The 12,881-nt window shown below is 41.7% G+C and overlaps 1 protein-coding gene across 1 annotated transcript in view; it reads left to right on the top strand.

Annotated features, from left to right (window-relative positions):
- BOD1L1 (biorientation of chromosomes in cell division 1 like 1) overlaps positions 1–12,881 on the top strand; it is a 441,813-nt gene that overhangs the window by 406,459 nt on the left and 22,473 nt on the right. The window contains exon 22 of the mRNA XM_030191194.1: positions 46–189. Within this exon, the coding sequence (XP_030047054.1) occupies positions 46–189 (144 nt within the window). The remainder of the gene's footprint in view (positions 1–45; positions 190–12,881) is intronic.

Here is a 12,881-nt window from a genome sequence, read left to right as displayed (position 1 = left end):
ATTTATAAGTATCAATATTGATATTGATTTTTATTTGTAATTCAGGAATCAACCACATAAGCCAACTACACGTGCAGCTTCTAAACTCAGCCTTTCTGAGCCCATTCCCTTGAGAGAGCGCCGATCATCATTGTCAAAAGAGAAGTCCACACCAGAGGTGAAGTCAAGTAAATCTGGCCCCCTGGCACGGTAAGAAAAAGAAAGCAGAAGACAGTTCTGACTTCCGGGTGCTCCAACTAAAAGCACTTATATAGAAAGCAGTTTGGAAAGTTCAAAGTGAAGGAAGAGTGACAAAAGTTTTTCAAATGCTCACACAGTTGGTAATTTTATAAAGCATTGTCCACTTGTAAATTGTCTCCCCCAAAGACAAGCAAGATACTATAATCCAAGGCTTAATTTGTAAATAGATAGGGTGTAGAACTGTGGAGAGGGGGGAGATGGGGCGGGATGAGGGCAGCAACAGCAGAAGAGGGGCTGGATCAGGGAAAAGAATGACTATTCTCTGCTCCAGACTCACCACCTTCTCTTCCCTGCAGGTTGCTTAGAAGGGAAGGGTTGTAGCAGTATACCCCTGCTGCTCTGGAGTCTGAAAAGAAATGTGGGAACTCATTCCATGCAGTTGTCCCAGATATTAAGCCCTGGCACAGTCTCACATGTGAGTGATGTCATCCAATGGAGTCCTACACAGGAGCTGCTCTCTAGCTTCAAAAGAACTTTTTAGAGCATTATACTGCACATTCATGCAGCTTCCTGCCTGCAGCTGTTAAACAGGACCTCACCAGTCGCCATTTATTCACAAAGCTCAACAGTCACACTTTCTGGTGCTCCCTCTCAACTTTGGTATAATATTAACAATATTAACAAATCTAAGTGTGCATTCTTCTGTACAAAACTATCCAAACTCTGTGAAGTTTTATTTATTTAAAATATTTATATTCCACACATTCTACGGTTCACGGAGTGTGGATGTGCAGCATTCTGCAAGCATGCTATAGATTTTTACTTGGATTATGGTTAGGGCTATAACTGTTCCAGTCAGGTTTACTTTTTCATTCCTTAGCTACGTCACTATAGATTTGCCTGTAAGCTTTTGGTCAATATACGAAAGGTGAACAGAGTACAACAGGTTTTCATCAAGGACTCTTCTGTAATTTTCTCTATTCCTTGGCCCTTCTAACCTGACAAGTGCCCCAATCCCCGCCAGTGAGAAACATCCCATTAACATGATGTTGCCACCACCTTTCTTCACAATATGTGTCATTCTCTGGGTAATGTTCTGTGTTGGGTTTGCGCCAAACATAGTATTATACCTTTTCTTGAAGCTGGTGTAAAATTTCTGCATAGGCTGGATCTGAGAGCCTATTTTCTCCAAGGACAAGCAAAATACCAATAGTCTTGCATGTGTGTGACAAAAATTCACTCCTCGGTATTCCCCAGGGGATAGAAGTGAGGACTTTGGAGTCTCCTGGAAATAAATTTTATTAGATTGCAGTGCTCATATCCCATGTAGCATCCTGCCAGTTCTTCATGGGCATGTACTTGTGGAACACTGTGCTCAGTGTAGCAGAGTTTGCTAGTACTTTCCTTTGAGAGAAGGCTAATGAACTCTGTGAGCAGGTAGCCAAAGGAAGGGAGTACTGAAAATACATTGTCCATCTGACCTATGCTATTTTCAATACAGCATTGAAATCCTCTACAGTGAAGATTAGAACCTATAGAATTGCATAGCTGCATGCTCAGAAGCCAGAAGTGCAGGAAAAGCTTGCTGACATGCCTTGCTGTGGAGAGTATCTTTTTAGAGAAAAGGTGCAAGAGGCTGCCACCCTCATCAAGCAGCACTCAAACAGTCTTAAATGGAAAGGGTATTGGAGTTGATATACCGCCTTTCTGTGGTTTTTTGCAACCACTTTCAAAGCAGTTTACATATTATGTACCAGTACTTATTTGTACCTGGGGCAATGGAGGGTTAAGTGACTTGCCCAGAGTTGCAAGGAGCTGCAGTGCGAATCGAACCCAGTTCTCCAAGATCAAAGTCTGCTGCACTAATCACTAGGCCACTCCTCTCCAGGCCCGTTCCTGATCCAGCCTGCTCTTTTAGGAGGTTTTATACTTTAGGGGTGGGGGAGAGGGTCCTAGTACTCTCACAGGCATAGGTACCTTCCTTCCTCTCACTCCTCCCAGACATCTGAAGGACTTCATTCTCACCCAAGAAAGCAGATGGCCCAAGATTCTGAACCAGTTCCACAGTCAGATCCTAGACAGTGTTTTGTCTGTCTCCTGTAGACTATAACCTCAATCCCCTTGTATCCTCAGACCAGTGGGTTCTCAAAATTGTCTAGGAAAGTTACCGTCTGCAGTTGGGGACCACTCTTCCAAATTGCTCACCAAGAGACTCAAGCTTAAGCTCTCGGCATCAGGAATTGCTTACAAGGGAACTCTCTTCCTTCTTACAGACCAAGACAGTTGAACCCATTTCATCAGAGGAAATAGGGAAATGATTTTATTCCAAGTACTTCCTGATCGCAAAACAGACAGAGGGATTCTGTCCCATCTTAAACCTAATAGCCATGAACAAATAACTTGCCAAACAAAGTTCAGGATGCTTTCCCTAGGCACCCTGATTCCTATTCTTCAAAAAGGGAATTTGTTATGCTCACTGGACTTAAAAGATGCATACACCCACCTATAGATATATCCAAGTCGTATGAGGTATTTTTGTAGTAGGGAAACATCACATCCAGTATCGCATACTACCATTTGGCTTTGCATCAGCACAAAGAGCATTCACAAAGAGTTTAGCAATAGTCTCAGCTTCTCTATGCAGACAAGGGGTGCATGTGTTTCCCTACTTAGACAGTTGGCTGACCAAGAGCACGTCAATGGAAGGGATAAAGGTATCAATGGGCAAAGTCATTCAGGTATTGGAGCTACTAGGGTTCATTATAAATTAACCTAAGTCCCAATTAGGCCCATCGCAGAACTGGAGTTCATCATCAGAGTCCTGCTAGACATGACATGACTTTTGTATTTCTCCTGCAACAGTAGATAACAGCTCTCATTTCAGTAGTAATATAAGTGCACAAGTGTCAGCAGTATCTGCCAGTCAGTTGTTGAATATGTTAGGCCTCATGGACTATACACATGTAACTCCAATGGCACACCTCAGTTTGAGGCAAGCTCAGTCAATCCTGTCCATCCAGTGGTCTCAAATCACAGGGACCCTCTAGGATGTCATATGTGTCACACTCCACTCAAGAACTCACTATCCTGGTGAATGTTTCAGTCCATTCAGGCAAAAAGACTCCCCTTCCAAATTTCTCATATTCAGAAAGTATTAACAATGGATGCATCCAACCCAGGATGGGGGAGCAGCTTATGTAGTTGGGCTTCACACTTGGGAGTTATGATCCGCTCAGGAAAAACTTCATCAAATAAATCTAGTAGAGTTAAGAGCTATCTGGAATGCTGTAACAGCTTTCAGAGATTGGTTGACAAAACAAATTATTCTAATTCAAATAGACAATCAGATTGCAATGTATTATGTCATAAATATAAATGAGAACAAGTATTTACTCCAGTATGGCAACTGCAATTAGTATTAGAGGAAAAGACTTCAGACTCCCGGTCACAGCTGTTTACACTCAAAGCTAAACTAGCTGACCGCTCTGCTCTGCATGTCTGACATTCAGTTCACGCTGGCGAGAATCCTCATCAGTCATAAAAACCTCTTACACATCGATCTATCAATTTCATATATTTATTCGATGTGTGACTGAAATTATTCAGATAGTACTTAGCTGTGGTTTGTGCTAGGGCAAATCCAACTAGTCCAAGGCCGACGGCGAGCTCCCGCTTCGCTCGTAGCTTCTTAAGGAGCCGGACAAACTAGCCCTTCTCAGCACCTACAACCATATAACAAATAATCATTAAATCAGTTGTCATCTAATAGAGAAGAGTAAATGAAAAAACTCACATATTCAGAGAACGAAGGAATACCTTCACGGACCACCAGCTTTCAACTGCATGATTATTCCTGCTAAACCGGAAGTATTTATACTACTTCCCGTACTTACTACTTCCCAAATTGTAGGGCCAACTTTAAAGGGCAGTACTCTCGCTGTGATCACATGGATCTTAAAGAAACGCTTTCCACTGTATTGTTTAGACCTTCTGGCATTAAGGATCTCAATCTATAGATTCAACGTTGTTCTCTTCGTATTAAGTGGCGATTACGGTCCCCCCCCTTCTAATGTTTACTGGAATATGATCCAATATTAAACATTTAAGATCTTCAAATTTATGGGAATACTGTGTACAATGTTGAACTAGGGGGGCATCAAGCCGTGAATGTTTCAGATTGTGTTTATGATCACTCAATCTATTTTTCAAGGATCGTGTCGTCTTACCTACATATATTTTACAACATGGGCATATCACTATGTATACCACATGGTTGGACTCACAGTCTGTAGCGTGTTGTAGGTAATACTTTCGTCCATCTACTGGGTTTTGAAACTCTCGTGTCTTTATCATCAAAGGACAAAATATACATTTCGTACATGGTTGATGCCCTGGATTCCTTTCACTCAGAACTCGAGGTCTGTCTTGTAACATTTCTTTCAAGTTCAATCCTCTAGAATATGCCACCCTAAGTTCTTTTTTATTAAATACAGGATGCAACTGCAAGATCTTCCAATGTTTCTTCATAATTCGAACTGTATTTGTTGTGCCTTGCATGAATTTTAGTACACAAGTTTGTAAATGACTAGTGTCTTCTTTGTCTCGTTTATTGAATAAATGTTCTCTATGATTATATTTAGCCCTAGAGTAAGCCCGTTTAATTAAATGGTGAGGATAGTCTCTAGCTTTAAATTTCTGTTTTATTTTTTTAGCATGAATTTTAAATTCAGACAGATCAGAACAAATTCTGCGTGCTCTTAAAAACTGTGCAAACGGAAGACTTTCCCTAGTACTCTGTGGATGATGACTCGTGAAATGTAACAGCGTGTTACGGTCTGTAGGTTTCACGTACATAGAAGTACTTAATGTGCCTTGCTGTTGTATGACCAACACGTCTAAAAAATTAATTTGAGTGGCCGATTGTTGTTTCGTAAAACTGATATTTTGATCTCTAGTATTCAGCCAATTATGAAATTGATTTAACTCATCTTGATTTCTATTCCATAAGACAAAAATATCATCAATATATCTATGCCAACTAATGACATAATTTGCCCATGGATTATGGTGTAACCATTGATCTTCAAAGTCCATCATGTATAAACATGCTGTGGACGGGGCACAAGTGGCTCCCATCGCAACTCCTTTCTTTTGTAGATAAAATTGAACTTTGAACAAGAAAAAGTTTTTCGTTAAAGCAATCTTTGCTAAACTCATCAAAAATGAGGTAGGAACTTGATGAGGGCGCTGCCTACTCTCTAAACGTTCTTCTAAAATCCTTAAACATTTTGGCAATGGTAGTGATGTATAAAGAGATACAATATCAAATGTCACCAGTGTTATTACTTGATTCTTTAAATCAATAGTATCTAGGATCTTCAAAAAATGTGAACTGTCTCTAATATATGTTTCCCCTTGTTGTACTAGAGGCTGTAAATACCAATCTATAAATCGTGATAATGGTTCTAGTATAGAATCTACTGACGCCACGATGGGTCTACCCGGTGGGGCTGTAAGAGTTTTGTGAATCTTCGGGACAGTATAAAAATAAGGGACTAATGGATATTTCTTATTCAAAAATGCAAACTCGTGCTGAGTCAAAAATCCTCTCTCTACACCAATTTTACTGGTGTTGAAGATTAACTCTTGTAGGGCTATCGTTGGATCTTGAGGTAACAACTCATAAGTGGATGAATCTGCTAATTGAGTTAATATTTCAGTTTCATAGTATGTTCTGTCACCACATAGATTTATTTTTCAAAATAGATCTATCTACTTGTGATTCTTTATCGCTGAAAAATAACTTCAAATTCAACATCCTTATGAATCTTTCTATGTCAATCCTAAACTGAAAGAAATCAAAGTTTTGCGTCGGGACAAAAGTTAATCCTTTACTTAATACTTCTTTTTCAATATTTGTCAAACATCTGGAAGATAAGTTGAAAATTATATTATCCACTGATCTTGAGAACGTGTTTGTGGTCTGTATTGTTGAAATCCCCTGTGTGTTCTCCCTCTTTGGCGCCTCCTTTGACTTCGTCCTCGCTCTAAAAAATCTTGCCGTGATCTAGATTCTTCATTTGATCCTGTAGAAGAGGAAGAACGAGAATCTGACTGTACCATTCTTGTCTCTACTTGTCTTCCTGATGTATCTGTATCTTTTATAAACATCCATCGATAAACTGTATTGTTTTTATAATCTTTTTCATCCCGTGAAAATTTTTTTACTTTCACCTTTAATAATTGCTGCTTGAATTTTTCTATATTATCTTTAAGCTCAGAATGCTGCTGTTCGAAAATATCTTCCCCTAATTTTGTTTTTAAAGCTCTTGTCTCTTCTTCAATTTTTGTTTTCTGTTCTTGTAATTCTCTTTTACTACGTTCGATAATGAGCAGCATTAGGTCTAAAGAACACCTATTTAAGATTTTATTCCATTTCTCAACAAATTCTGCATCGGTTTTGAAAATCTGTGGACCCACATTCATTCTTAAACCTCGTGGAATCCACTCCTGTTGGCAATAGTCAATTAAAGTTGCTCCATTCACCTCTAATTTGATAATCTCTTTATTTATTTTCATCAAATTATCCATTTGATTCAAGGTTGACGGACCAGCTGTTGAATGTCCACCGAAAATTTCTCTATCTGTTAGTAGATTGGAAGCCTCTTCCATCGAAAACCCGTATGTGGTTTTCCAAGAACTCTCAGCCATTATATTCGTTTCTTAAACAATCTCTTTGGTACTTGTTCTTACAATGCACTACTACATAAATATAAATGAGAACAAGTATTTACTCCAGTATGGCAACTGCAATTAGTATTAGAGGAAAAGACTTCAGACTCCCGGTCACAGCTGTTTACACTCAAAGCTAAACTAGCTGACCGCTCTGCTCTGCGTGTCTGACATACAGTTCACGCTGGCGAGAATCCTCATCAGTCATAAAAACCTCTTACACATCGATCTATCAATTTCATATATTTATTCGATGTGTGACTGAAATTATTCAGATAGTACTTAGCTGTGGTTTGTGCTAGGGCAAATCCAACTAGTCCAAGCCCGACGGCGAGCTCCCGCTTCGCTCGTAGCTTCTTAAGGAGCCGGACAAACTAGCCCTTCTCAGCACCTACAACCATATAACAAATAATCATTAAATCAGTTGTCATCTAATAGAGAAGAGTAAATGAAAAAACTCACATATTCAGAGAACGAAGTATTATGTCAACAAGCAGGGAGAGACAAGTTTGTATTTACTTCTTAGGAAGCAGTCAGGATGTTGAGGTGAGCCATCTCACGTGGCCATTTCTCTCCCCTTCAATCTGCTCAAAATTTTGCCGCACGACTTTTCCTGAGTCAGAGCATCATGGACACAAACCATGAAGAAAACCCCTCAGACCGCATCTGGTCAAAATTTACTCTTCTCTCCGTCGAATCGATTACTCAAGCGATTCATAGATTCTCCAATACTCATTGTAAACTGGACACCTGCCCCAGCTACTTACTTAAATCAGCACGCAATTGCTTCATTGAAGACCTTACATCCTACCTAAACCACATGCTCCAGCAAGGTCTCTTCCCCTAGGAACATGGCAACATACTACTCACCCCACTACCAAAAGACACAAAAAAAAAATAAACAACCTTACCAATTACCGCCCAGTCACATCTGTCCCACTAGTAGTCAAATTGATGGAGAGTATGGTGACAAAACAGCTTATGGAATACATGGACAAGTTTTCATTATTGCATGAATCACAATCAGGATTCTGCCCCTCACATAGCACAGAAACTGTACTAGTCACTCTCCTGGCCAAATTCAAGCATGAAATTGCCACAGGTAAAAGCATACTCCTCCTCCAATTCGACATGTCGAGTGCATTCGACATGGTAAACCACAACATACTTCTATGCCTCCTAGACCATTTCGGGATTGGAGGAAATATACTTAATTGGATCAAGGGTTTTCTAACCAACAGAACATACCAAGTTAAATCAAAAACAAACATATCACAACCATGGAAAGCAGACTGAGGAGTACCTCAAGGATCACCACTCTCACCAATACTCTTCAATGTAATGATGACCCCCCCTGGCCAAATCCCTATCCAACCAAAACCTTCACCCGTTCATATATGCTGATGATGTCACAATTTACATCCCTTTCAAACACGATCTAACAGAAATCAACCGACGAAATCAAGGGCCATTTGGATATCATGGACTCGTGGGCAAATTCATTTCAATTGAAACTGAACACTGAAAAAACACACTGCCTCATCATAGTAACATAGTAACATAGTTACTATGATGAGGCAGTGTGTTTTTTCAGTGTGTTTTTTCAGCCAAATGGCCCTTGATTTCAATTGAAACTGAACACTGAAAAAACACACTGCCTCATCCTGTCATCCCAACACAATAATTAAAAACCCATAACCTTAAACACCCCAGATCACACCCTCCCCATCTCAGATAGCGTCAAAATACTAGGCGTTACAATTGACCGCAATCTCACACTTGAGAGCCAAGTAAACTCCACTATTAAGAAAATGTTTCATTCAATGTGGAAACTTAAACGTATAAAACCTTTCTTCAATGGTTATGAGCCACGCAGATTACTGCAATGGAATATATGTGGGATGTAAAGAACAACTCACAAAGAAACTCCAAACAGCTCAAAATACAGCAGCCAGGCTGATATTCTGTAAAACACGTTTCGAAAGTGTCAAACCCCTTCGAGCAATTGCATTGGCTCCCAATCAAGGAACGTATCACCTTCAGAATCTGCACCTTGGTCCACCTTGTTTAACAGGAAGTGCATCAGAGAGAGCCGGAGGACGCGGCAAAGGGGAGCGGGAACGAGGCTGCCTGTGAGAGAATGAATGGCAGCGCTGACGGCGACGGGTACAGGACGGGTGAAGACAAAAATGCTGCAGGGAGTCAGGGACCGAGGCAGCACCGGCGGGGAAGACCGAGGCAGCATGCTGGCTGGTGGCAGGGAGACAGGGAGAGACAGTCACAGGAGCACTGTTGGGGTGATGGGGTAATGCTAGGTAGAGGTGAGCGAGAGAGGTGGGGAATGTTGGTGGGGGGAGATGCATGGGGGAGAGAGAGGGAGAAATAATGCTGGATGTGGAGGAGGAGGGAGGGACAGCAAGAGAAAAGGGGAAATGTTGGCACATGGAAGTGGGAGGGAGGGAGACAGAGAGAGATGCTGTATGGGGATGGGAGGGATGCTAAAAGGGGAAGGAAGAGAACGAAAGAGATAGATGTTGGGCCCAGGGTGCAAGGAAGGGAGATACTGAGAGTGATGTGGGCAGTGGGAGAGAAGAAGGAGGGAAAAGAGGTTGTACATGGGGATGGATGAGAGGGAGGGATAGATATACATTAGAGGGGAAAGAGAAAAAGAGGGAGATTGTGGATCCAGGGACAGAAGGGAGTGAGGGAGAAATGCTGGACAATTGGAGGGACGGGAGAGAGAGAGGAAGAAATGCTGGACCACGGGGGGGGGGGGGGGGGGCTGGAAGATACTGGGGTGTGGATGTGTGTGTGGAAGGGACAGGGAGATATTAGGCTACAAGGGGAGAAAGGGAGCAGGCGTGCTGGGCTAGAAGGTTGGAGGGAGGAAGATGCTGCAAATGGTGGAACTATTTGGGAGAGGCCAAAGGGGAGGTGGGAAGGAAACAAATGAGAGGATGATAGTGATGGGGGGGGGGCAGAAATGTGGTAATGGAGAGTTGATTAAAGATGAAAGGAAATGGAAGGTTGGAGGAAGGACTGAGAAGAGGAATGGGGCAGCTAGTGGGTGAGAGAATTAAATGGAATTTGATAGCTGAAAACTAAAAAGGAGAAGGATGAGGACGAGGGTGAAATTTAAGTGAACAGAGAGGCAGCAAAGAAAAAAAAACAGAGGAAACAGCTAAAAAAGAAATAATGTGTCAAAGGTAGGTGTAGTGAAGGAATGGAATAAGACAGGAGAGAAGAGAAAATACAAATAGACAGCAAGCAGTTGAAGGAGAATTAGCAGAAAGACAGGAAAAGAGGAAACTGGAACCAGCATGATGGAACAGTAAAATGTCCAGACAACAAAGGTACAAAAAAGTATTTTATTTTGAATCTATTAAATGGAATATCAAATGGAAAGAAGACACTGCATAAAACAGAAGACACTGGGACCAAAGCGAATAGAAAAACTAAATGATCAGACAAAGGTAGAAAAAAGTATTTTATTCAGAATTTATTAATTGGAATATGTCAGCTTTTTGAAATGTGTATTTGTGAAATTTTGCATGTAAGTTTCAATTTTTCTGGTATTGCTGCATGCTGAGTCTGACTTCTTTAGTTAACTTTCCAGTTCAGTATTTTGCCTTCATATTTTTTGCTTTCTAGTTCCTTGTGTCATGTGTTTTTCACGAGGTAGTGTATTGGTGTTTTAGAGCCTGGTGTAATTACAGTTCTGCCTTTCACGCATAAGGTTGCAGCTCGTCCTATCCTTGGAATTAGTGCTGTTATGGTTTAGTAAGGTTATGAGTGTGTTTTTGCACAAGTTTGTGTATAGTGTATTGCAGTGGAGAGATTGTGTGTTGGCTTTACTGAGGTGGCACCAAAACATCAGAAAGGGTGTAGAGCCTAAATCATGACACACTACCTCTTGAAGGATCTACATATAGAGCTTATGCATTTCTAAGTTCAACACTGGCATGGTATGGGAAAGGGGGTGGGGAAATACTACTGGAGTGGAAGAGGGAGTGCTGGGTAAGGAGGAAAGAAGGAAGGAAAGGAGAAAGAGCTGGCTTGATATCTCATACATATTCATTATGGTTATTCCCAAAAAAAGCCAGCTCTTTTTCCCTTCCTTCCTTCATATTAGCATATCATTTGCATATGTATATATGCAAATGATTATGCTAATATGCTCTGCCCCATCCTTTGCCCCCCAAATGAAACAGTCAAACTACGCCTATGCTAATGACCTACTTATTCAGACAAGCATTCCCCACCGACCTAACTTAGATGCCTCAACCCTGCAACACAGCAAAACCATAGATTGTACTGGACATTATATATTCCTTTCTATTTTCTATCCCTATGTATCTGAAGATATATTGTGAAGATGAGGCTTCTGCTCCCACTCTACAGCAGGCCTCACCGGCCTGTGGCCTCTGAACAGGACTCCAAACAGTCTTTTCTTAGCATCCTGAGCAATCCAACCTCAAGCTCCTGGGCCCCTTTTTCACTCAGGGTGAGCTGGTTCTCAGTATGCAAATTATATGCAGATTAGCATGTTCTCCTTTCACGCTCAGGGTGACCTGGTTCTCCAGAGGCAAAATTAAACAGGTCTTACCAACAACATATTCAGGCAATTCTTTATTCCAGCCCCTGGGCACAGTTCTTCTAGCTTAAATACTTTATACATTTACATATCTTCTCACTGAGCCTCCCCACACAGATTCCTGGGCTCAGCACTAACCTCACTACTTTGGGGACTTCTAACCCCAGGCTTTGCAGCCTGCTTCTCAGTACTGGGACACACAGCCCTACTTCTTCTTTGGACACCCAGTCCTTTCTTTGAACACACAGTTCCTCTAAGTACTGAGGCTACACAGTCCAATACTAATGCTTTAGGGACTTCTTACCCCAGCCTGTTCTTCTTCCTTGAGCACACAGTCCACCACAAGTCCATAGGGTTTAGCCAGTTCTTTCCAGGGGGATTCTCTTTCTTCAGCTACCAGCTCTTTTCTTTTTCTTTCGCCTCTCAGGTGGGGTATAAAGTGGTTAATTAGTTACACAGGACCCAGGCCATAACCTCCTACACCTGTGGATCTCCCAGGGCTCTCCCCGGTCCTAGCGACCTCCATCTATTCTCCTAGCGCCCTCTAGTGGCCTACCCCGGACATCCTGGACATTTTTAGGGGAACATCGCCATCTAGTGGCCTGCCCCAGCTAGGACAGCCTCTTATTTATCACAATATCCTTACCCGACCCTGATATCAAATTGTATTTGTTTCCATACCGGACTTGGCGATCGCCTTCACAGTGTTATGTAAGCCACATTGAGCCTGCAAAGAAGTGGGAAAATGTGGGATACAAATGTAATAAATAAATAAATGCTTCTTCTCTAAGAACCTAAGAGTAGCCATACTGGGTCAGACCAATGGTCCATCTACCCCAGTATCCTGTTTTCCAAACAGTGGCCAAGTCAGGTCAAAAGTACCTGGCAGAAACCCAATTAGCAGCAACATTCCATGCTTCCAATCCCGGGACAAGCAGTTGCTTCCCCATGAGCGGAGGAGTAGCCTAATGGTTAGTGCAGTGAGCTCAGATCCTGGGGAACTGAGTTCAATTCCCACTGCAGCTACTTGTGTCCCTGGGCAAGTCACTTGACCCTTCATTGCCCCAGGTACAAAAACCACCTAAGATTTTGAGCCCACTAGGGACAGAGAAAGTACCTGTATATATGTGTGCAGCGCTGCATATGCCTAGTAGCGCTATAAGTAGTAGTAGTAGCATGTCTGTCTCAATAGCAGACTGTGGACTTTTCCTCCAGAAATTTCTCTAAACCTTTTTTAAACCCAGATGCCCTAACCACTATTACTACATCCTCTGGCAAAGAGTTCCAGAGCTTATCTATTCTTTGAGTGAAAAAATATTTCCTCCTATTTGTTTTAAAATTATCTCCATGTGACTTCCTTGAGTGTCTCTCGGTT

This window comes from Microcaecilia unicolor, chromosome 2, assembly GCF_901765095.1.
Source record: "Microcaecilia unicolor chromosome 2, aMicUni1.1, whole genome shotgun sequence".
Lineage (NCBI taxonomy): Eukaryota > Metazoa > Chordata > Amphibia > Gymnophiona > Siphonopidae > Microcaecilia > Microcaecilia unicolor.
This window is presented reverse-complemented; position numbering and strand designations above follow the sequence as displayed.